The sequence below is a fragment of the Arachis hypogaea genome, chromosome 20 (assembly GCF_003086295.3).
Source record: "Arachis hypogaea cultivar Tifrunner chromosome 20, arahy.Tifrunner.gnm2.J5K5, whole genome shotgun sequence".
Lineage (NCBI taxonomy): Eukaryota > Viridiplantae > Streptophyta > Magnoliopsida > Fabales > Fabaceae > Arachis > Arachis hypogaea.
In genome coordinates this window covers 127,689,969-127,716,793 of record NC_092055.1, presented here as the reverse complement: position 1 = coordinate 127,716,793, position 26,825 = coordinate 127,689,969, and the positions used below count along the sequence as shown (strand labels likewise).

The window sequence follows — 26,825 nt, the reverse complement described above, 5'->3', positions numbered from 1 at the left end:
AGGAATCGCACGGAACCCATGTAGAATAAGGGTGATTATCACGGGTCACCCTTAATTCATAAGATGAAGAACGAGGTTGCATAAGAGAATAAAATCAGATATATTGAATTAGAATAGTAATATTATTGATCCATGAAATTCAGCAGAGCTCCTAACCTTAACCTTAGGAGGTTTGTGACTCATGCTGACCGAAAAATACAATGAAAGGCTTGAATAGGGGAGGAAGAAGATACTAAACAAGGGTGATCTCCTCATATATATACTAATCTAATGACTAAGAATTATAGAAATAAGATAAACTAGTCTTGTAAAATGAAAATCTACTTTTCCGGCCCACTTGGTGAGTGTTTGGGCTGAGCTTGGAGTGTCTCCACGAGCTAGTACCCCTTAGGGGCGTTGAACGCTGGCTTGGGACTCCCTTTTGGGCGTTGGACGCCAGCTGCTCCCTTGTGGGCGCTGGACGCCAGAAATGAGGCTGGTGGCTGGCGTTCGTATAGACTAATATATGTTTCTGGAAAGCCCTGGATGTTAGCTTTCCATAGCCATTAAGAATGCGCCATTTGAACTTCTGTAGCTCTAGAAAAGCTTCTTTGAGTGCACGAAGGTCAGATCTTGACGGCATCTGCAGTCCTTTCTCTGTCTCTGAATCAGACTTTTGCTCAAGCTCCTCAATTTCAGCCAGAAAATACCTGAAATCACCATAAAACACAAAAGCTCAAAGTAGAATCCAAAAATGGAAATTTTGCACTAAAGCCTATGAAAACATAATAAAACTTAAACAAAACATAATGAAAACTATATGAAAATGATGCCAAAAAGCATATAAAATATCTGCTCATCAGTCTCCTTTTGAGGCTCCTGAGGGTGTGGTACTTCAGGCTTTCTTCCCATGAGAGGGGCGTGTAACAGTGTGCTTCCAGCCTCTTCTTGAGCCTTTTCTTCATTTAGTTCCTCAATAATTTGTACCACCTTAGGCTCAGCCTCCTTGATCCTGATGAGATCCTTATACTCTTCACTTGGATTCACCTCTGTGTCTCTGGAAAGAGTGTTAGGAGGTCTTTGAAGTTTATGAGGGCATGGTAGCTCGGCTCTGTACTCTGTGGCCTTAGGTAATGCAGGATGAGTGTCCAGAGTGACTGGAAAGGGGTTGTCAGGGTACCTAGGAGGAACGTCTTTTGAATTTATATCTATTGTCCCCTTCTCTGGGTGTTCAACGTCCATTCCACTCCCTTTCAGGCATTCAACTTCTATACTACCCCCTCTAGGGCGTTCAACTTCAGCTTTGCCCCCTCCTGGGCATTCAACTTCAATTGTGCTTGAGTGATTTCTCCACCATTGATTAAAAGTCTGAGAACAAGGGGCATTGTAGGAATTTTTGGAGGAATTTCCCATGTAATTACCCTGCTCAGATGTCCACTGGCCATATTTGTGAGTATCACCTTGAGGAAAGTTACCACTCATATCACAAGGAGTAGCTGGAGGAGCACCATGAACCTCAGCAACTTGACTCTGCATGCTACTTGATTGTTGAGTGTGAATATATATTTGTTCTAACATACGTTTGTTCTCAGTAATCCTTGTAGCAATAGTCTCCACATCTTGAGCTTCTATCCAAACTGGAGGCCCCTTAGATGAGTGTATGTACTAGTAAATTACAACCTTTTCAATGAGCTCCTGTGCCTCCTCAGTCATCTTCTCCATGTGCAGAGAATCACCTGCAGAGTGATCCAGTGTCCTTTTGGCCATCTCACAGAGACCTTCATAGAAGATGTCTATCTTAACCCGTCCTGAGAACATATCAGGGGGACAATTCATGATCAACCGCTTGTACCTCTCCCAAGCATCATAGAGGGACTCGCTCTCTTTCTGTCTGAAGGTCTGAATATCTGTCATTAGCTTAGTCAACCTCTGCGAGGGAGAGAACCTGCTCCGGAATTTGTTAACAAGCTTATCCCAAGTGTTCAAACTTTCTCTAGGTTCAGCATGCCACCAATTCAGTACTTGATCCCTCACAGCAAATGTGAAGAGTATTAGTCTGGAGACTTTAGGATCTATTTCATTGGTCTCTACAGTGTCACAAAACTGTAAGAAGTCAAAGATGAATTTATTGGGGTCTTCCTGTGGGCGTCCACGAAACTGGCACTTTTGTGGCATTAGCATGATCAGGTCTATGCTGACCTTAAATTCATCCATTTCAATAGGAGGTACACTACTACTCCTTCCATAGAAGTCAGGAGTGGGAACTGTGTAAGAGCACAGAGTTCTCCTGATTTGTATATTCCCCTTCAGATCCATAGTGATTTTGGTGTTCCTAAACCAACAAGAGACAAGGAAAAGTGAGAGTCTCTATGTCAAAGTCTAGAGAACTCCTGGTGCGATATCCAAAAGAATAAATTTTTTATAATAATTTTGAAAATAAAAAAAATTGAAAATAAATAAGAAATTAGAATACCAATTAAAAAATTTAACTAGAAAATTCGAAAAATAAAAAAAATTAAAAAGAAAGGGGTTTAAAAATTTTCGAAATTCAAAAAGAGAGAGAAAACACTAAAGAAACACTAAACTTAAAATTTGAAGTTAAATGAAAACAAGATAAGATAAGATTTGAAAATTTGAAGATTTTGGAATTCAAATTTGAAAGAAAAAAAGTATAAAGAAAGAAAGAAAGAAAGAAAGAAAGAAAGAAAGAAAGAAAGAATCAAGAGAAAGCAAAATAAAGATTTTGAAATTCAAATTAGAAAGAAAGAATCAAGAGAAAGAAACAGATAAGATAAGAAGAGATTTTAAAATTTAATTTTTGAAAGAAAGAAAGACTAAAGAAGCACCAAATTTTAAAATTAAAACAAGATAAAACAAACAACCAATTAAAAAGATTTGAAATAAAAAATGAAGTTTCCAAAAATTAGAGAAGAAAAAGTTAAATCAATATTTTGAAATTTAAATTTGAAAGAAAGAGATACTAACAAAATACTAAACTTTCAAAATTTGAAATTAAAAGAAAGATAAGATAAGATATAAAGATTTTAAAATCAAAGAGAAAGATAAAAAAGATTTGGAGAGGATAATCAAGATAAGATTTGAAGAAAATTAAATTAAACAAAAAGATTATTGACTGGAAACCAAACTTAAAATTTTGAATCAAGATAAGATAAAGCTTAAGAAATTTCCAAAAATTCAAAGGAAGAGTTTTAAAAAATTTTTGAAATTCAAAAAGAAAGAAAAAGATAACACCAAATTTTTAAAATTTGAAATTAGGATAAAAAAATTCGAAAAAGGAAAAGATAAAAAAATATTAAATTTAAAAATTTTGAATGAAAAACACTGAAAGAACACCAAACTTAAAAATTTTGAAATCAATTAACACTAATTTCGAAAAAGTTGAGAGAGCAACACTAAAAGACACCAAACTTAAAAATTTTGAAATGAAACAAGGGAAAACACTAAAGAAATTTGAACACAAAGAAAGCAAACAAGAATAGTTTTTGAAAATCATGAAAGGAAAATCAACCAAAACCAAAAGACACCAAACTTAAGATCTGAAACAAAATTTGAAAAAGAGAAAAAGATGATTAAGATGAATTGTTGAAAACTTTTAAGACGATAAACAAAGATAGTTTGAAAATTTTAACAAGAAACACAATTAAAAGAAAAACAGTAAAAAGTACCTGATCTAAGGAGTAAGACAACTGGTAGTTTGTCAATCTCGAACAATCCCCGGCAGCGGGGCCAAAAATTTGGTGCACGAAATTGAACTCGCACAACTTCACCGGCAAGTGCACCTGGTCGTCCAAGTAGTACCTCAGGTGAGTGAGGGTCGATCCCACGAGGATTGTTGGATTGAGCAAGCAATGGTTATCTTGCAGATCTTAGTTAGGCGAATAGAAAGATAATTGTTGTTGTTGTAGGCGAATAAAATAAAACAATAAAGAAAGCAATAAAGAACTGATATAGAGCACTAAGGAGAAACCAGTTAAGGGTTTGGAGACGCTTTATTTTTCCAGATTAATACTTCTTACCGACTACTTTAACAATGAATGATTCATTCTATGGCAACATTCTAAGTGATTAACACCATGGATCGTGGTCAATTAATCTCCTCTAATCCATATCAAACGCCATGGATCGTGGTCATTCAATATGAACGAGGGTGAAGCTCACACAATTCATTCTTACTTGATCCTAGTCAAAATGCCACAGACAAGGTCAGATCTTCTGGATTGGAGAATAAAGCTCAATTTTCTAGCCTTAGCGCCACAGAAACCTCATTACCCATGACTAACGAGATTATATGTCACTTATCCCAATTAGCCCAGATAAATTATTGGTCTAGGTGATGTATTCTCAAGCTTATAGCTCAATGCTATCTGGGTCAGGACTCGCAAGAACTCGTGTAGAATAAGGGGTCATACTCTCGTTCCACCCCAGATTCATTAGATAAAGAATGACAATACATGATAGAATAGAATCAAACATATATTAAAGTAGAGAAGTAATCATATTAATCCATAGGAATAAGCAGAGCTCCTAACCTTAACCTAGAAGGTCTAGTTACTCATGCTTTACAAAGAAAACAAAGAAGAAGGTGTAAAGTAACGTGTTTGTGCTTCTCCCCTCCTACGAGGCATGATTCTTAGGAGGAAGGGAGTCCCTTATTTATAATTAAAACTTTAAGACTAAATCTAAAAGATGTTATTTTTAATTAAAAATTACAAAAAAAATTAAAATAAGCTAATAAGTGCTAAAATCCACTTTGGGGCCCCTTGGTTAGAGCTTTGTATGCTTGGTGTTCAACTTGGGCTTCTTGGCGTTGAACGCCCATGAGGGGGGTGAGCGTGCTGTTCCCTTGCTCCCTGGGTGGTGTTGAACACTAATTTTGGGCGTTCAACGCTGGGCTTACTCCTCTTTGGGCGTTGAACTCCAGTCTTGGGTGTTCAACGCTGGAGGCTGGTCCTTCTTGGGCGTTGAACTCCAGATGTGGGTGTTCAATGCCAGTTATGGGCAGTGATCTGGAAGAGAAGTATAGACTATTATATATTGCTGGAAATCTCTGGATGTTAGCTTTCCAACGACATTGAGAACGCGTCAATTGGATCTTGGTAGCTCAAGATATGCTCGTTGGAATGCACGGAGGTCAGGATTTGACAGCATCTGCTATGCTTTCTTCGTCTCTGAACAAGACTTTGCCAAATTTGCCAAATTTGCCCCAAAATCTTCTAAAATCATAAGAAAAATACAAAAACTTAAAGTAGCATCCTAATATAAATTTTTGCAATAAAACATACTAAAAATTACTAAAATTAATAAAATCAAACTAAAAACAATATGAAAATGCTATGAAAAAACGTATAAGAAATCCACTTATCAGAGGCTGAGATTGAACTTCACCCTCGCCAGGGGGACCTCAATTTCGGGGTTACGGGTGTCCGAGCTATCCTCGTCATCTCCAGGAAAAAGATGAGTCATCAAACGACTCAAAGAAGTGTGTCCAAAAGCCATCCCAACTGCAAAAGGATGAGAAAAACAAGCTATCGAAAAGCAAGTCATGAAAAAAGAAAGTTATGAAATCGGGAACAACACAATAAGGCACACACCGAGAAAATGAAAGAACAACAATAAAAGGAAGGATCTTACCCACACAATTATGACTGGCCTCCCGGTCACCTATCAAGAGATGGGGGTTGAGATTGTTAGAACCAAAAATTGCCAACAAGACATCGGCGATCTATTGGTTTTGCCGACCTAGGCCGTCATAAGTTATCTTGATCATATAGTTTGAGCCAGCACTAAAACTCCAATAGGTCAGGATCCGCCATTCTCCCTCGAGAGTAAGCCAGAAGGGATGGCGGCCTCGGGCCGGCCTCACCTTGAAAAAGGTCTCCTTGAAACCATGAAAGGAGAGGTAGCCTTTTTTATGTTTACCTTCCCGGGAGGGGTTGGTAAGAAGAAAGAAATAGAGGAAGACTTCCACAGAAGCTGGGAGCTCCAAGCACTCGCATACCATCTCGAAGCACCGGATGGCAGCCCAGCTATTAGGGTGAGGTTCCGAGGGAGCAACTTCACATTGGTTTAGGAGAGTCATGACGAAAGGGGAGAATGGAAGCTGGACACCCAATGAAGTGAACATGGATTTATACACCCACATCCTATTGGGAACCCGAGGAGCCTCGAGGTTAAGTTGGCAAACACGCTCTGAGGGGTCTGACACAAAAACATCATAGTTGGCTTCCTTGGGACCACCCCTGCATAATGCTTTCGAGTTGCAAAGCTCTTGTAAATCCTCTGCGGTCGCCTTGGAGGATGTGCTCATCGGTCGTACACCAGGCGTAACGATTCACGAGAGGTCGCACTTAAGTTAAAACAGGAAGTCGGAAGCTCAGCACAAGCCAAAACTAAAACTATGTTCTTCTACGACACTAATATCCTATACTATACCATCTCTAGGCGTAAATCCAGAAAAGAGACACCTATGGCACCCTCCTAAGAACTAGCTACCAAGCGATAGTTTCTCCCAAACAAAAGTAGTAGCAAAAAAGGTATAACAAACAGTGGTAAATGGCAAAAAGCAACAACACAGGAACCAAGATGAGAAAAATAAACACAAAGAGTAACCACGTACAATATCTGTGATGGAGGAAGATGCAAGAAATGAGAAATAGTACCTTGTGGTAGTAGCATGAAATCCTTGAGTGATTCAGAAACGAAAGCAAGGTTAAAGAGAAAATGACAGTGGTAGCAGTTGCAGTTAGGGGGGAGGGGATGAAAAATGGAAAGAAAATGAAATGAAGGAAGAAGAGGTAAAGGTAACTGTAAATAAAAAGGGAGAAGCGCGAAAGGCCAGGGGCATAATGGTCTTTTCCAGGCACTTTCAAATCACTCATAAAAAACATTAAATGCTCTGGACACGAAAATCAAAATGACACCCCTGGGTAACGGTTGGAGGCATCTCATGCGTACTGGAAGCATGAATCCCGCCAACGAAGCCACGAGCAAGAGAAGACAATTACACGAGAAGACACAAATAGGGTGATCGTGACAACCGAGATATTCACGGCTTGCCACGTTGGGAGCATTGTTCTGGCCCAGTCCAATAAGGGCCAGGGTTCCACCCGACTTACTTCCGACTCGGCGTGTCCCCGACCCATCTAAACCAATGCATCCCATGCGTGACGCAATCCCCTAATGAAGGTCTGGACAACTGGGGGAAGCTTCTAGACATAGGGAGCCCAAATGAAGGGGCCTACTCGATAAGCACTGATAAAGGGGAAGGACCTACCCCTCCTCCCAGATACATCACATGCTTGTCCTAATTAGCTGCCTTTTCATACGGACACTTACTTTAGCATCAAAGTATCCTTGCAGGTGGCTCCATCTGCCCACTTACCAATATTCATAGACGTCATCTTTCTCTACACCGAGTGCTCTCAGGTCTCGCTACTCACCACCAGCCGTTCACCTAACTAACCGACTCAACAAACTGATGAACAAAATATATTTACAAAATAAGTAGATAGATATCTCAGCATTCAGCAGTAGACACCTCCTCCTTAAATTATCCAAAAGGAATAAAAGAACATGCTAACCAATCCCTCACATTGTTGCCACCTCCAGCTCCATGCAACAACACCATCTTCAGCAATATGATAGATACTATATTAGTATTAAAGTATTGATGAGAAAAGTAGACTAAGAGAAATTAATAAAAAAATAATAGAAAGGAATCAAGAGGGGACACCTCCAGCTTTGTAAAAGAGCTGTGCTTAGCAAGTAATAATAGATTTAAGCAAGAATAAACAGTGCTTTTAAATAGAGCTAAGTACCGTGATGAATTAGTTACTAGCTTGTTGGACTGAGGAGGAATACTGTAGAATGAAAAAAAAAGAAAGAGTAAACAGTAAAGCAAGTCAACGATTGAATATTACAGGTTGTACCTTCTAACAGCAAAATTATTTTAGGGGCAGCATCGTCACATTCCTCTACTAAAATTGCTTGCTCCCCAAGCTGAAGCAGAACTATATACACTCCCCTTCAATTTATACCTACTCTAATATTGTCCTATCTTCTATCAAACCTAACTTCTTAAATTTTTTCTGCCACATACACACAAACCAGAGCTATGGCCGTTATCCTAGGCCCACCTGAAGTCTCAACCCCAAAGCCGCTGTGGCACCACCGCCACCAACACCATAACCGCAGTCTCTGAACCCTTCACGGACCTAATGGTCTCAAAATTCAACATTACCAATCCCCCAATGGGCTTCACAGAGAACTGCTCCGCAATATTCTTGTCATCTGACAACACATGCCTCGACTTCTTCTTCTACGTCGTCCCTGACACTCCCTTCGACTCCCTCCAATAGAGGCTTGGCGCGGCATGGAGCCACGATCCCCTCACCACACTCAAGCTTGTCTGTAACCTCTGAGGCATCTGCGGAACTGGCAAGTCTGATCGCGAGGGATTCTACGCTACAGCCATGTGGCTATTCTCTAACCACCCAAGACACTCGTAGCCAACGTCCCCACCTTCACCGAATTCGAATACTTCAAGGACCTTCTAGAATTCTCTACAAGCTTTTAGAAGGTTCTGATCTCCACAAGAATCAGAAGGAGCAGTGACTCACCGTAAAAGGCTCCAAGTCTAAGAAGAGGAACAAAAAGATGATGAAAACAAAAGCATTGCACCAGAGGAGTAAGAAGGAGACTGTCCCTACTCTCAGGGAACACAAGAAGGTTTCCATGGCCAAGAAGCTCCTTCACCGTTACAAGAATGATGCACATTTTTGGCTTTTCCACGATAGCGTCACCGATCACTTTGCCAATTGTTTGAAGACCGATATAGAGTTACTGAATTCCAGCAGATCAACGGATATTAGTCTTGCGGCGAAGTGGTGCCCCTCTCTTGACTCTTCCTTTGACCGATCCACGCTTCTTTGCTAGGCCATTGCGAGGAGAATCTTTCCTCGCGAGGGTAAGTCTGAGTATGAAGGAATCGAGGAGACGTATTATGCTTACAGGATCCGCGATCGGTTGAGGAAGGACGTTTTTATCCCTCTTAGGAAGGTTCTAAAACTTTCCATGGTTTTCATCGGTGTGAACCGCTTGGATTTGATCCCATACAATAGAGTCGCCTCTTAAGGCATGACAAAGAGAGGTTCCAGAAGTACCTTGAGGTCGTGAAGTCAGGGAAGACTACCATTGCCTCTAGTGCTTTGCTTCCTCATAAGATCAGAGCGCCTTTGGGAGACGTGGCAGAGCTTCAATGGAGTAGAATGGTGGGTGACATGTTCAGTAAAGGTAAGATAAAGAACTGTTTGGCTGTGTGTGATGTTTTTGGGAGTATGAGTGGGGTTCCCATGGAGGTTTTTGTTGCATTGGGACTATTGGTGTCTGAATTGAATGAGAAACCATGGGCAGGAAAGGTTATCACATTCGGTGAAGATCCTCAGCTTCATTTGATTGAAGGCAATAATCTTAATTCCAAGACTAAGTTTATTAGGGAGATGGAGTGGGGGATGAACACAGATTTCTAGAGGGTGTTTGATCACATTTTAGAGGTGGCTATAAATGAAAAATTGAAGGCAAATCAGATAAGTAAAAGTAGGGGTGCACACGGCCCGGTTCGGACCGAAGACCCGACCCGGGCCCGAAGCATTTTGGATGATGAAGACCTGTACCCAAAGTGACATGGGATTCACCTGGAAAAAAGAAATGAAATCTGAGAAGGGAGTGAAACTGGGAACGGGCCATAGCTCGGGTCACCCAGACCCGACCCGATCATCATACACATCACATAATTAGTCATTATATATTTTGTAGGTTTCTTTCATGCATCCACATCACAAGGAACAAGTTGACAACGTTAATGGCTATTGATGGAAGATGGTTATTCTTATGTGGAATTTAAGTATTGTAAACCTTAATATTTTGTGTTATTAGTCATTATAAGACTATAAGTTAATGTTTTATATTTAGAATACATAAGACTTTAGACTAATGTATAATATTGTGTTATTTGTATTGACTTAAATATTTGATGTTATTAGACAATATTAGTATTGATTGTGATTATGCTTTAATGTTGAAAAATAGTTGGTTCTTGTTATATTTTTCTAAGTGAATTTTACCATGTCAAATAAGGTGAATTCTCTGGTGTAGAAATTAAAGGGTTGTTGTTTCTACACGTATAGAAAGTTGGTGGCAGGATAATTTAGTGACACTTGTCCACTTCAAAAAGCCAATTCTGAGAAAGCTAGTGGCAATGTGCAGAGAAGACTGTGAATCCGTGAATGTTGACACACGGGAGTTTAGAAGATTACGGGATGAAGTATGTTAATTAAGTTGTATTACGGAATCCGTTATGATAGCTAATAATGGGTCTATCTGAAGTGGGTTTTTTGGGTTCTAAACTCTTTGTAAATGGAAGAGAAAAAAATGGCCTTGGTGGTGGCTTTAGGTTGCTTCGTTGGAAATAGAAAGAGTGTAACCCAGGTGATGAACTTAACGGAGGGAAAATAAAAACCCTAGATAGAGAGAAGAAGTTGCTCCTCCTCTGACGGCGCCGGAGTGAGGCTGAGTTCCTTTGGGTGGCGGCTCCACGTATGTTGGGGTAGATTGGTCAGTTTCACTAGAGAGTGCACGGTTCTGTGGGTGGAACGTTGTCGCTACGCCAAACACAGAGGACCGAAGCTGGGCGAGACTGCCATTGATCGCAATCTGCCGGTGGAGGTATGCATTGTATATTTTCCTTGCACAAAGTCCAGATGAAAATATTATGCCATAAGTTTTTTTCGTCTCTGAAATGTGGGTATGGTCTTATTTGGGTTAAGACGTGATGTGCTTCCTGAGAATAGGTTAGAGTTTTGATTCTACCTTTGTCGGGCCGTATTCATAATTTCTGATCACAACAATCATGTCCTTAAAGTTTGCAATTGTAATAATAGAAGTTAGTTTAAATAGCATTCCATTTTAATTTTCAATGGTAACTTAATTTAAACAGTTCTCACAATTTTAGCAAGCAAGGGTGTTATTAATTAATAATTTGCAATGTTAATATGCCAAATTAGTTCGTTTATGTGTGTAGTCTCTTTGCTAAATAGGAGTAGTGGCGATTAAAATCGGTTAGCTAGCCATGTTCTTATTATCAGCACTGATCATCTGTTATTGTGATGCATACAAGTATAATGCAATGCAATCTTTAAAGTGAGTAACATGCCAATATAGCATCACAAAATGTTTGACAATCTAGCTAAAAGAAAGAAAAATAGTGTGAACAATCTTTGGCAAAATGTTCCATAATGTAGCTAATAACTTTTTTTGAGCATTTTATCAAATATTATTTATCTTTAAGGGATTTTAAAGGTGGTTTCTTTCAACAGTTAAAATTTTAGCTTTAAATCTTTCACAAGAGTATATACACAAAATAATAGTAATCAGTGGCAGACATGGATAATATAGGTAAGTGTAGTGCAGTTACATGGAGTTCAAGTCACACGCATTCTGTTTTCCTAATTCTGTTATTCTGTTATAACAGAATTAGTAGGCAGATTAGTTAGTTGCTTTCTTCTTCTTTATATAGCTAAATGTATGCAATGAGCTTCACTGAGTTAGTTCAATGCACATACACATTATAGTTACTATTCTCTATAATACAAACTCTATTAATAAAGGAGTGTATGCAATTTACCTCCATGTTCAATGGACTGACCGTCTGTCGTGTATCATTGAGCATTAGGGCCTAATTTGCCAATAACTTAAGTAATCTGTGATTCTGCACGTGGGAACCATAACTACTGCCTCCGTTGTCGATCACTCAAACATGTTCTAATAAAATCATTAATCAACATCCACCTGCTAACTCCCATATAATTAGTTAAAAATTGTGAAGGATGAATTTTTTAACTCATCATTCTGCAATGTGCTGTTACTAGAAGTTGGTGTTGTCCATTTTGTTGTTTCATTTGAAAACAAATTGCAAATGCCCTTCATTTCCTGCACTCAGTCATGATATTCAGCCTTTTATGTTTTGCAAAGTAAAGAAGGTCCCTTAGAGAGAAGCTAAATCCAAATGTTAAATTCGTAAACCATTGTGTTTGTTTATTGTTAACTTTTTGGAAGTTTTACGGGTCCTAGGAACACCAAAACTTTGAAACAGATTTTTGAAAATGAGTTTATCTGCATTTGCAAAATATTTTTATGGAAGCTGTTGATCCATAAGATGATTGTCATGGACATGTAGTTGAAATGAACCTCCTAAATTGAAAAAAGAAAGGACGAAATTTGAAATGCTACAAGCAATATGGTTCCCTTCTACTCCTTTTGATTATAGATTGAACACTATCTATATATCTGATCTTTGACTTTCTATTGCCTTGTAGATGTGCAAGGAGATTGATGTTGCAGAATTTTTTGCGTAGTCCATATCGTTGTGATGTTCTTCACGCCACCTTCTTAGGTCATCCTTCATTGCTTCTATCACAGAATCTACCATATCTACATTCCTAAGAGCCATATATGTTGCAACCTTAATTTCTCCAATTGCTTTCAGGTTAGCTTCTATTTTCATTTCTTTGATTGCTTCCACCTGAGCGCGTGCAACAGCCTGTGTATCCTAAAAATAGCTTGAACAAGCATTTCTACAAACATAGTAAAGGCAACTGTAGGGAGTGTTTAGATTAGTTGTGCAAGAAATGACTTATATCAATTACTGTGTGAATAATTTATTTTTTCATAACTGATTATGAAAAAAAATAATTGGGTGTTATTTGGTATGAAATTAATGAGTATGAATATTCACGTATAAGGTATGAATAACCGTATAATGAAAACAAGGAAGTAATTGATTACGTTGTTGATAAATGTGAAAAGACTAAGAAAGGGAAAGTAAAATTCACATTTGATTCTATGAAAAAAGATTTAAAAGGACAAAACATTCATCTAATTAAATGAAAAAAATGTTCATTCTTTTCACAGCCAAATGGCAAAATGAGTACTTTTAAAGGAAAAGGGGAGAAAAAAGGTGGAATCTTACAGTGTAAGAAAAATAATAACTTGCATTTGTCAAACATTTTCATTTGTATTTTCTTATTTTTCTAACATGTCTTATCCTAATAGGTTTAAAGATAAATTTTTTAAGCCATTAATTTGTATTGCAACCTGCAATTATGAAACCTACTCTAACGAACGATACTGTTTGTTGGGACCTATAGTAAAGTTTTTATTTCAATGTGACCGTTGTTAAGGTTTTATTACTTTTGTACATGAACAAATCGTTGATTACATTAGGTAGTCCTTTAGATTATTATTATCATCATATGAATGAGTCTAATTCCCAGGCATAATTGTTTTATCTTTAGTGTTAGTTGTTCGGGTTTTAGAAATTAAAAACTTACTCAATTAAGTGTATCATTCTAAAAAGATGACAACTTTTTAAGAATTACAAAAGAAAAGTTAGCAAGTTAATTATCACGAAGTATATTCCAAGTCGGCACTACTTTTTCATTTAGTTGTGAAGTTGTATACGCTGCTGTGGTTATGGACATTTTGATGTATGTATTCTACTTTCGCAGATGGGAATTAGTCGCTTTGTGGCGAGTAACGTTAGAGATGGATCCAGTAAAGGAGTTGTTGGGTATGGTCCAAGTAACCAAACAGATGACTCCGTTGATTTTGATGTAATGAATGAGGATTCAAATGAGGAAGCATCTGATTACGGAGATGTTTGGGAGTGACAGCAGAGGATATTAATCGGATGGTGTTTCGAGCTGAGTGACGAGCCTATGAATTCTACATGCAATTAGGAAAATGCCATGGGTTTGTGGTCCAAAAAGGGGATTACGGCAAGGATGAGAATGGAAATTTGATCCGTAGAAGGTTCTTCTGCAACATGGTCGGGTTGAGAGATGGGAGAAGCACTATGCAAGATTAGATAGGAAGAGAATGCATAAACCGAAAATACGCATAAACTGCGAGGCAAAGTTATCAATATTTTTGGATCGAGATACTAGTATTTGGAAGGTGATCATTCACCACAACCATGACTTGACCCCGACAGTATGGTTCACTTGATGCCTCACTTTTGTGGCGTGTCAGATGCTGCGAAGGCACACATGGAAAGTATGGATAGCTATGGACTTTCTACATCCAAGATACTCGGATACATGTCTGGAATTGCGGGAGGTTACTCACTACTGGGGTTTACAAAGAAAGATCCGTATAACCACATAGATAGAAAGAAGCGGGAGAACGTCGCCGATGGTGACACAAATTCCACCGTCATGTATCTGCAAGGAAAATCAGCTGCGGATCCGATGTCGACGACGAGGTATAACATCACTGACGAAGGTATATTGGCTAACTTGTTTTGGGTAGATGGTGCCAGTAGAGCGGACTTTCAACACTTTGGAGATGTTGTTGCCTTCGACTCCACGTACAGGAAGAACAAGTACAGGAGACCGTTGGTGATATTCTCAGGAACTAATAATCACAGACAGACCACAATTTTTGAATTCGGGCTCCTCTTGGATGAACTACAGCCTCGTACATGTGGATGCTTGAAAACTTGCTGGAGGTTATATGTAATAGGATGCCGTCAGTGGTCGTCACAGATGGAGATGATGCAATAATTGCAGTGGTTCAAAAGATTTTTCCAAATGGAACCCACCGGCTATGTGCATGGCATCTTCAAAAGAACGTCACGTCGAACGGGAATGAGATGTTTAGAGATTTATTTTCCAAATGGATGTATGCCAACATGGGGGTTGAGGAATTTGAAAGTGAGTGGGCCACTGCTACAGAGGAGTTTGGTTTCAATGAAAAGTGTTGGACTCTATAGATGTATGAGAAAAAACACATGTTGGTCAGTGCATATCTGAGGGGAAAGTTTTGTGCTGGATATCGTACGACATTGAGGTACGAGGGGTTAAACTCTCATGTCAAAAAGTTCTTGAGTTCCAGGCACGCAATATTGGAGCTTGAGCAGAATTTGGAGGTGTTTGTATGTGAGTACCGACATAATGAGATGGTGGCACAATTTAACTCCGTAATTAGCATCCCTATGATGATAACATGCCTTGATCCAATTGAGAGCGGGGCTGCACGGATGTACACATGAGCAATTTTCTCTCTAGTGAAGAAGGAGATTGATGCTGTCGGGGTGGTGAACTACGTAGCAAAGAGGAGGATTTCAACCACAATGGTATACACGACCAAGGAATACGGTAATCCAGGTCGTACTTTCATCACTTTGTTTGATAGGAACATGGCAAAACTGCAATGTGAGTGCAGATTTTGGGAATGAGAAGGCTTCCCATGCCGACACATGTTCTTTGTTATGAAGTACGACCATGTGCAAGATATACCGCCAAGGGTAGTTCTCACACGGTGGCAGAAAGATGCGAAATCTATCGATGGTTACGTAGAGCAGGGTCAAGCAGACGACGAGAGGGATTTTTTAGTTCGGCATGGGGCTCTTCATGATGCATCCCAGTAGATGTTGTTTCTTGGTGCCAGGAATCAAGTGGTGTACACAGAGGCCCTAAAGGGAATTCGGGCCTTGTGTACACAGCTAACCCAAGCAGTTGGCAGCAACGATGCAAATGAACAAGAAAGGCATGAAGGGTGCGTGAGGGACCTTGTCGTTGTTAGGATAAAGGGTGCACCCCCGAAATGCAAGGCAGCACGGTAAAAGGAGGAAGTGTACTATTTGCAAGAGACCTGGACACACAAAGAGGAGGTGCACGGATAACACGAGGTAGACATGGACAATGAGGGTAGAGTCCGATGAGTTATCAAGTGAATGCACTCAATACTAGGGTTAAATTTGTCATGTTATTGTTTCCAACTCATTGTTACATGTATTCGTAAATACGATGTAGTTTATGTCGAAACCTTAATCGTTATTGCTGCACTACTTGAATTGCACAAGACTTTGTTATTGTCATTTCTTTATTCGATTTTGTTTGGCAGGAAAACAAATCTTCCTCCAAGATATACGAAGCCAAGAAGCACGATGCTTGCTTGAATGAGTATATGAACAAGCCATAATGAAGAAAAGACCTATATTAATGGGTGAGCAGGGTGATTCTCCGTATCGCCCGCATGGTCCTGGCGAAGACATGATAGGAACGACGCAAAGCGGGAATGAGAGGTCAGAACATCCAATGGACCCTGGAAACATAACTAGGGAGGTAATCACGACTTTCAACTTGTATCATCGTGTGTTTGATTTGTTTTGTGAGTCGTTAATTTGGGTGCGGTGCAGTAGTAGATTAATTCAATTTTGTTTATGTGCAGGTGATAGAACTTCTCCACAACCTCAGGTAGGGCATTTGTTGAGTTTTTATATTAATATGTATTGTCTAGGATTAGTATATAGTCGTTGTTCATGAATGCCGTATGTGTAACACGAATTCAGATGTTTTAAGATGATACTTTGCATGTATATGTACCTGGATGATATGGGGATTAATTGTTTATTGTTTTGATTTGGTTTTATGCTCTTTTGTTTTTTTATTTTGGTCAGGTTGAAAAGTTTTTTCTTGAATTGCACTAGGAGTGTTTTTTACTGAGGGTGGACTGACTTCAATGGTCTTGAAGCCCATAAACTCTATTGATGAGATGTTGTTATTGGACTGAGGACAAAAAGGTCACTGTAGTTGATGAAACAAGCCACTTCGTGCATGGATTCCTTATACTAACAAATTATGGATCGTATGACTTCCATCATAACTGTGCAAACATGTATTAAGACTAGAATTTTGTGAGCATGAGTAATTTAATTAACCCAATGTACATGCATATAGAGTGAATAAGAATGAAGGGTCTAATTATCGTTCATACAGCATGGTTAGCTATGAAAATAACTTTTTTATTTTTCATGTTTTTTCTTTATTTAATAACTAGTGAAATGTGTCATTGAAATGATTGTAAATCAATGTCTTGAGTAACAAAAATGACTTGGAAATATACCACTTAAATTTAAGTGATGAGTAACGGAAGTTTTTCATTAAGTTCCTTCAAGACACATCATACTGTGAATGGTTAACTTGCTTTGAGAAGAGTTTTCTTTTATTTGGCATGATGCTTTCATTATGTTGAAAGATAGCAACTTTTTCAATAGTGGCGTTAGATAACCAAACAGCCTTGGTTAGGCCTATATTCTTGATATTTTTTTAGGCATCTCAAATATTAGACCTTAAAACCTAAATTCTTTATTCTAAATTTCAAAAAATAATGCTGAAGTATTTCAGAAGAAAATTATCATAAACATATTAAACCGTTAAATATATGAAATAATTTGTAGTTAATAGCAGTCATAATAATACATATATTCACCAAAATAAGATTCATTAAACCAACAATCTCCGTATTAGTAAACTGAGTTGTAGATTCTATTGGGAGTCCTGATATTAACACAAAAATAGCAACCCAAATAGTGTAGGGAGATGCCCACATCCGAGTGCAGCACACAACACTAACCACCATAACCTGTTTTTACTTAACTAATCAACTAAAAAATTGCCCAAAATACATCCACCATACAAAAAATTAGAGTGTTATCTTCGGCCACCCACGGAGAAAAAAATCTAACAAAAAAGCATAACAGCCCCATATTGTCAAGGTAGCAAAGACAACTATTAACTTAATCAGGGCTTCACGCTTGGATGCAACCTATGCAGTCATATAGTTAAGCTCTTCGAGCTGCTACTAGCAACCGACAATGCTTCTGCGGGGGGTTGGGTTCCTTGGTTCTTTGCCCTTGTGGCTGGATTATCAAGTGTCTCGTTCCAATGCTTGCAAGCAAGCTTGCAAATTTCATCTCTAGTCGGGTTAGACTTTGCCATGATTAAGTCCAAAGCTAACCTCATTCTGTTGTGGTCGTTAATACCCTGTCGTGGAACAAAAAAGATAAATATCGCATCAGAGCGTGCAAGACAGTCTTATCAGAAACTAGACAACAAAAGAAAAAAGTATGTGAAATTATCCGGCATGTGAAATGCATAACCTCTATGTCATATGAGGTCCAAATACTAGAAAGTTGCATCTACTGTGCAACCCATATGCCACAATCACGGCTAAAAATATTAAACATAAACACCTCTTATAAGGATCTAATAGAAGTCTAAAACACACGATACGGAGAGAGTTAACTAGGAAACTGACGAGGTTGGTTCTTGTTGGCCGGTGATGGGTTCCCTAACTCTGTATGCAGACGTTAAGGGTACGACACTCTTGGTCTTGCTGTACAAATTCCTGTCCCTGAGTACTGTTTGTAGGAAGAAGGCTTGGATTGGCAACAGAATATCAGCCGCACCAGAGTATGCAAAGATACATGTCAAAACCAAAAATTAAATTTAGAGCATTAGAAATGAGGTAATTTTACCACATATGTCATTTGGTCCACCCTAGCGTTGCGCTCTCTGTGGTCTTTCAAAGAATCCAAGTAGATGAGATGCTCATCTTTTAAATCCATGACCATTAAAAACCCACTAGGTACAAAGTTAACTGTGCTGCATGAAAACTCCAACAACTACCAACCTTGGTGATATCATCCATCGGGCTCATGAATCTTCTCTTGATAAACTCCAGGGTTTTCGAGCAGTAATTACCAGGGCTTAATGCAATTTGCTGACATAAAAGATGAAAACCAGCAACTATTAATCCATGTATGCATATTAGCTATCAATGTAACATATGAAGCAGCAACCAATTATTCTAATAAAAGTCCAATGTTTTATTCTTCTCAATGGTTTGCTTATTAGTACCGAAGCTAGCTTATAGTCTTTCTACTGAAATTAATAGCTAAACGTGGTGAAGTATACCAATCCCAGTATGATATAATAATATAAAGAGAAATGAAACGCAAGATACAATTTACTCCAAATTTTAGCTGTGCATGCAAACTTTAAACAAAAGAGAATATGTCTAAACTACTACTTACGGTTACGGTGGGTTCTCTGCTGGAGTATTATAATAAATCAATTACAGTTCTTGTGTTATATGAAAAATTAAATCTGAATGTATATCCTATAAACGCAACCCACATCAGTAATGACCAGCAAGAAAAAAGTATAAGATGTAAGTCACATGCCCCAAAAAGTTGAGGGAGATGGAACTCATAGCAAAGCTAGTAGAGAGCCACCAACTCGGCTCAGAGCGTTCATCTGTCAAAACCGTAGCAAGAAGATTGATCACCTGTGTCGCATGAGCACACATATTAAGCCTGGTCCGATAAGACAACATTCTTATTTCCTGGTGCCACAAATTACATACAGTAGAGACTAGCTTACATCGTCTATTAGCTCTTCCCCTGGGCACAGGGTACAAAAGGCATGCCGATCCCCCTGAGTATGCTCACTAGGAAACAAAACCTCTCTACATCCCACAAATACATCACACAGCTATGTCACCAACTTTTATGAACAAGTTTTTCGAAGGGTGAAAAGTACTCAGAAAGTGAACTAACCTTTTATCCAGACCAGCGTCGAACACATATGCCACAACCGCAAGCTCCAGGTTTGAGAAGAACATGCCTTCCGGGGGCCTGAAAACGAGGTCAAAAACCTGCAAAGAAATGTGAACACATTCTAAATACTCATGTTGTGTAATTACAGAAACATGAAGAATTGTTCTTTCTTCCTATACACATACAATACACATGGATTAATTCTGACCTGGGGCATGTCTTCCCCCTGCAATAATCCACCTCGGTTGCGTCCACTAGGATGGGGAGTGCTAAACTCGATCGAATTAGCAGGCACCTCCACATCGCAGTTGAACCCGATGGGAAACTCTAACTTCCTCTGCAAGATAATATCACCCTTACGGTTACTAAGAAACCTCGTTTGAGTCAAATAGTTACTAAAACTGCTACAGAACAGAGTTAGACATGCTAACCTTCAAGGGCTTTCGGCAGGGTTATCACCTTTTGATGCTGATTTCCTAGAATCATTGAACTTGCCTTTTGAACCCTTCATGCTGACTTTAATCTGTTCCTCTCTGCAGAGATGTCTGCCGTCTTTCGCCATTGAAGCCACCATTTCCACCCCTGAACTGGAGTACCCTTTCCTCTTTGAGGGACACACCCCTTCCCTGCTCTTAGGTCCTTCCTGCAATCCTGGTGAACTCTTTTGACCCACGTGTTCGGACCACAGGATGTTTAACATGGTCGAGTGGCCTGCCACATTCTTTGTTAACCTCATTGAATGTTGTAACTGAGTTGACACAGCTGACCTGATCGTCTTCTCACTCCAAATGATATGCTGCATGGAACATGATGTAACAGTTATTACATTGAATACATGCACCTAGTGTTATTAAATTATAGCATTACATAAAATCCTCACCTCATGAATCTGAGCCAGTACATCCATGATGGAAGCAACATCTACAGGGCCTTCTGTTGTTGCTCTTGCTGCCTTCTCCCTGCAAAGTTGAAACAAAAAAATCATGTCACTTTGCCCCCACAACACACAGCAGAATGACAAAAGGTGAAAATTTGTTCATCAACACACCTCACACAGTCCAACACTAACTTCTCCACCGTTGGTTGCGTCGGAGGTCCATCATTGTTGTCGTTCTTTTGCGACTCAATGGGTGTTCAACTCGGATGTGATGACTCTGCACCACAGTGTCACCGTAATCATGCGCTTTTCCACTTTATCAATGTCAATTCTTCCCAATACATATGAAGAGCTGTGAACTATGAAGCACGGATTCTCTCATAGTGCCAGTGTATCCGTGTCGGACACGAATCCGACGCCGACACGCGGCGGATACTTCAAACGAGCGTATCGGCGGCGTGTCTTTTTGCGGTGCAGAATTTTAGTAGAGCTGTCATGAATCGGAACGAGTCCGACTCGATTCAGATGTTCATGAGACGGATCTTTCTGCTGGACTGCAAATCTTGAATTGATTTTATGATTTTATGGCCCGATTAACCAATTTTTTCTTTCTAATTTTAAAATATTCTAAAATTAAAACAAATCAAAATTTAAATTTAAAAATAAAATAATTAATAAATCAAAACCTAAATCTACTTACCGTTTGTCTTTGGTAGCTTACTTACTCACTAGCTTACAATTTTTTATTTTTTTTAATAATTGCATAGTTTTAAGACTTTTTTTATGAAACTATATTTACTCTTATATTTACAATATGATATTTTATTAATTTAATATATTATTTAAATTTTAATTCACATCATATCCTAAACGTGTCATATCCAATTTTTTATAAAAAGAACGTGTCAGCGTATCCGTGTCGTGTCGTGTCCGTATCGTGTGTCGTATCGGTGCTTCCTAGGTTGTGAAGAGTATCTGGGCCTACACATTGAAGCCCAATTTGGAGGCCCATGTAAACTCACATGCCCACTAGTTATTATTAGCTTGTAGTTGTTGTTCAAGGTTGTATGCAAACCTTCCATACGAAGCCACACAAACTAATTGTTATAGGCTTCTATCTTTCTACCCTGCACATAGATCTACGAGCCCGGCATGACATAAAGGTGACCTTTATACCTGATGTGATATGATTGAGGCATATGATTGATAGCCTCACCTAAATCCTACCAAAATCACTCTAAAGATTCATCCCCATAACCTTATAGGAAAAATTTTAAGTGTACCGAGAACACCAGTGTTCCAATTATTTTAACCGTTGATTTTAATTAATATATATTATATATATTTTTTATAATTCAGATCAACGGTTAAAACAACTAGAACACTGGTATTCCCGGTACACTTGAAACTCTTCCTAACTTATATAACTTACTTCATGGATGAAATCAGAGAAAGCCTAACTAGGTTGAACGAAATATAAATGTAATATAATAATATATTTTCTCAAGCTTAGATTTAATTTTTTTTTGGGTTGGTATAATTGGATGCAGACCAATAATTTCACAAACACAATAATTTTGATGGAATTTATTTAACTAAAAAAAAAGAGCAAAACCTACCCCTAGAATTTGAATCAACAAATAAAAAGGATTTATAACATTTAAAATTAACAACATACTTAGCCCCTATTGAATACCAACAATTAATGTAGCAATTCATCCAAAAATAGCAATTCAATTTTACAACAATTATGAAATCAAATGGAGTATGAAACATGCATTAATTTGTATACTAATTCCACTTCCTGACAATATCAACCATAAAACTACATCCATTGAATTAAAATACCCCATTTAAGAGAGGACTAGTACACCCACGTTCATATTACTCCGGATAACTAACACTAGAAGTAGAAGACAAATGATTCACATGACCAGCAACGACAAAATAAAGGAGATTATACACTAACATTGATCATCATTCCTCCACAAGCTCCTCGAACATTTCAACTTGCCTCTTCAGATCTGCATTCTCTTCCTCTAACTGACGAATGCGTTCCGACAGAGAAGACATAACTTTGGTGTTTTCTTCATTTCTCTCATGTTTCAATCGACATATTATGCGGTAGTTATAGTCACAAATTGCGAGACCAGTGGTAGACATTAGCTTTTCTAACATCACGAACGACACCTCTTGGCGAGCGTCATGATCATTCACCGAGACTGGCCCGTGAGCAACAAGCTCAAGACCCCTGTCATTGCTTGGAAGGACTACTGTATACCCAAAGCGAATCACACTGTCCAATGCCTTGGTCTCCTGCGCCAAAAAAATGGGACACCCAATCCTTAGCATGGAACACGCTCGCATCAACATCATTTCCATGAATTCAACGAGCAGAAACGGCTGTTCTGCCCCAATCGTTACAATGCCCCGCCTGTCACCTAAAATCGCAATTGTTTCTGATTTTAGGAACATGAAAGACTCTTCTTTAACACAAAAAACACCAACGGTAACTTACCTGAGCCTCCCCACACCTTACTACTATAGCTCCCCTTTTCCACACCTCTGGCACCCACCACAAACAACGGCGGCGGCGTGGTTCCTCCGGTCTGACATCTAACCCCACCACCGGTGTGTTGTGTCCCACGGGAGCCTACCCCGACCTTTCCCCGACTGATCCATGCCACGGCTTCGTCACAAACATGAAATCCTTCGAACTCAGCGTGGTTATACCCTAATACCTACTCATTACAATCTTCCTACGTAGTGTATATGCCTACTTGTCGACCATGCTGAACAGCGTAATAGGGAAAACGCCCCATTTCCATTACTTTCTTTCCTGCCACTCTGTGGTTGTTAAGTTTTATCTGCGTTGATCTTTCACTCTTTGTCAATGTGTTTCAAAAACCTTTTTAGAGGGACAACAAGTGCCCTCACTGAGCTATCCCTTGGGAATCGATACTCGTATAGCATATAACTATAGCTTCAGGTGGATTGGTTTTCTTTTCCGTGTCCACTACACATTCCACAATCCATAGTGTTGGTGATTATTATTTTATTATATATATAATCTCAAAAAAAAGATAAATCCAATTAGAATAAATAAAAAATGTACCGAATCATATTAACTAAACAAATTAATAAAAATAAGTGGAATTTCTTATTTTAAAGATTTTAAACGATAAATATATAATAATTATTATTATAAATACTTTACAAATTTATAGTTCAAATTAAAATTTAACATATCTTAAAGTTGAAAATATTAAAAATAGTTAGCATTTCTCTTAAGGAAAAATGAATGACTACACTATCCTATAATACAACGTACAACGTCAGTTTTTATTTTAAAAATAATTTTGGTAATCGAAATAAAATAGACAATAGTGTTTTTGTAGAATCAAAAAATTAAATTTAGAAATGATTAACAACTTATATTTTTTATTTTAATAACAAAAACAAAATTAGTTATGTAAAAAATATTCGAATTTTTTATTTTTAATATTAGGATAGATTGTGGGTAATACCCAAAAATGAGACTCGGAGTGTGTTATGCACAGATATGGGTTTGATAATTGGCATATTCAGAAATCGTTAATAACGATTTTAAACAAATTGTGAATAGCATTTTCTATTAGGAGAGAAAGTGTGGAAAGAGAAGCTGGAGGCGTTGGATCAGGTGAGAACGGCTATGATCAATAAACAAAATGAGGGTACCGATTTTATGGCGGATGAGCAGAGAGACCGTGGATAGCAACCGCAAGATGGGTGATCTACGGCTGGAAATTGAAGCATGAAGAAAATAGGTACTTCCGATTTGATGTTGTGTCCACATGGCTCGCATGCGGTGAGCCCCTGTGTGGTCCGTGACTCCTCTCTCCCCAGACGCTCTCACTCATCATTGAGAAGACCAAAACACCAAAACACAAAGTGTGTGTTAACTCTCTGCTCTCTGCTTCGGTTCCTTTTTTCTTAAGTACCATTGTTTCCATATGAAGGTTGCATATTTTGTTGAACTCCAGCTTTATCTTTTTCAAGATGGGGAAGAAAAAAATCCCAATGGATAAACATATTTTGAAATATCTTGATCATCCTTTATATGTAAGTAATTTTTTTTGCCTATAAAATTATTTATAATGTTAACATCAATTATAAATTGCTTAAATGAACTTAGTACTATTATAGAATAAAAGTTAGTTATAATAATAGATTTGAGTGTAATAAGTTAATGTGAACATGATAGTTAATCTAAATAAACCCGTGAGTACTCTGTTTTTAAGAGTTTAGTGGCTTTTTTATTTTTTAATTATTATTATCATTATTGAGATAGTTATTATATATTTACATGATAGTGTTATTATATATTGATAGTGTTATTATGGAGTAAAAGTCAGTTATAATAATAGATTTGAGTGTAATAAGTTAATATGAACATGATAGTTAGTCCAAATAAACACGTGAGTACCCTATTTTTAAGAGTTTAGTGGCTATTTTATTTTTTAATTACTATTATTATTATTATTATTGTTGTTGTTGTTGTTGTTGTTGTTGTTGTTGTTGTTGTTGTTGTTGTTGTTATATGATTACTGATAGTGTTATTATAGACTAAAAGTTAGTTATAATAACTGATTTGAGTGTACAAAGTTAATATGAACATGGTAATTAGTCCAAATAAACATGAGAGTACCCTGTTTTTAAGAGTTTAGTGGCTATTTTATTTTTTTAATTATTATTATTATTATTATTATTATTATTATTATTATTATTATTATTATTATTATTATTGAAATAGTTATATGATTACTGATAGTATTATTATAGACTGAAAGTGAAGTTAGTTATAATAATTGATTTGAGTGTACAAAATTAATATGAACATGGTAGTTAGTCTAAATAAACTTTTAAGGACCCTATTTTTAAGAGTTTAGTGGCTATTTTATTTTTAATTATTATTATTATTATAATTATTACTATTATTGAGATAGTTACAAGTTTACTGATAGTGTTATTAAGTTTTAATAGTTATTGTGATTATGGTTGTTATAATTCATTTTTTAATAGTTTCACTTCCAAGTGCATTTCCATACTTATTAACAATGATATTGTTATTGTTGTTATTATCATTATTATTTTAACAGTTATAATTACGTGAGGATTATTTCTGTCAGGGTTCTAGAGTAATTGAACTGAGACACTTATATGCTCCAGAACTATATGATCGGAGAATAGAACCCTATCTAAGAGCTGCTGGCTTTTACAATGTGTTTCAGATTCGAAAAATTTCAGGACAAACGGTCCTGATAAATGCCTTGATAGAACGGTGGAATCCAGTGACTCATACGTTTCATCTCCCTATAGGTGAATGTACTATCACTTTAGAAGATGTAGCTTTGATATTTGGGATTCAAGGAACTGGGCTACTAGTTACATGGCCAACCAACAGTAATCACGGATCCATGGTGCAAGAATGTCTGATGAACTTTGGAGTTATCCCAACAGCGAGTGAATGCAGAGGTAGCTTTATCAAACTAACATGGTTGCGTAATGTTAAGTATGGAATAATTTTGATTACTCATGAGGCTATGGAGCATTATACCAGGTGCCACATTATGTCGTTGTTTGGTACCACGTTATTTGCTGACAAATCCGGTGCAGGGATGCATTGGAAATTTCTACCCTTGCTCCGTGATATTCCTAGAATCAGGACATATAGTTGGGGATCAGCTTGTCTTGCCCACTTGTGTAGGTCTCTGTGTTGGGCCACGCAATATGATTACAAAGATTTAGATGGGCCTTTAGCACTGTTGCACGTATGGGCTTGGGAACGGATGCCTTTCCTTGCACCAATTCGCCGTCCCCCGACTTTCCCGTTAGCTTGTTGGTATGACCTCTAAGGATATTCATTACTAATGTTTTATTAATTGACTATGTAAATGCATTATATTGATGTAACATTATTCAATGACAGGTGGAACGAGTGGGATTCCCCTTCGATAGAGTTTACGCGGTGGACACCTGCACATTTTAGGCAGATGCTTGATAACATTACAAATGCTAATGTATGTCACTATTATTGCTTATGTTTCATTCGTCCTCTAATTTTATACCATGCGTTATTTTCATTGTTAAGAGGTTTGCCTAATGTAGTGTTTTTCTGTCGACACAGTTTTTGTGGGACCATGTGGGTAACGCTTCATAAGAAGCTTCCCACCCTCCAAAAATTTTTTCAACTGCTTTCTGCTTAGCCAACCATACTTTGCGATAACTAATCGTGTAGTTAAACTTCAATTGGACATCTGCAATCACTTATCGCACCTTTATGGATGGATCGACCTCTATCAATGGCTTAATTACTTCTGCAATAGTGTCTGAGTCCAACTTCGAATGATCCTGAGAAATAGTGGCTTTAGTACAAGTATGGCTGCCATTGTATCGTCTAATCTCCCAACAATACTTTCTTTGCATCATGCTAACCCTGATAAGCCAATC

At 37.9% G+C, this 26,825-nt stretch overlaps 2 protein-coding genes across 2 annotated transcripts; both read left to right on the top strand.

Annotated features, from left to right (window-relative positions):
* Nucleotides 1-8,655: 8,655 nt before the first annotated feature.
* Nucleotides 8,656-9,527, top strand: LOC112786328 (uncharacterized). Its single transcript, XM_025829718.1, has 3 exons — nt 8,656-8,877; nt 8,935-9,057; nt 9,120-9,527. Exons 1-3 carry the CDS (start codon nt 8,656-8,658, stop codon nt 9,525-9,527), a joined length of 753 nt encoding a protein of 250 aa, XP_025685503.1.
* A 14,847-nt stretch (nt 9,528-24,374) lies between these two features.
* Nucleotides 24,375-26,535, top strand: LOC112786327 (serine/threonine-protein phosphatase 7 long form homolog). Its single transcript, XM_025829717.1, has 4 exons — nt 24,375-24,437; nt 25,505-26,217; nt 26,305-26,395; nt 26,503-26,535. Exons 1-4 carry the CDS (start codon nt 24,375-24,377, stop codon nt 26,533-26,535), a joined length of 900 nt encoding a protein of 299 aa, XP_025685502.1.
* Nucleotides 26,536-26,825: the final 290 nt, after the last annotated feature.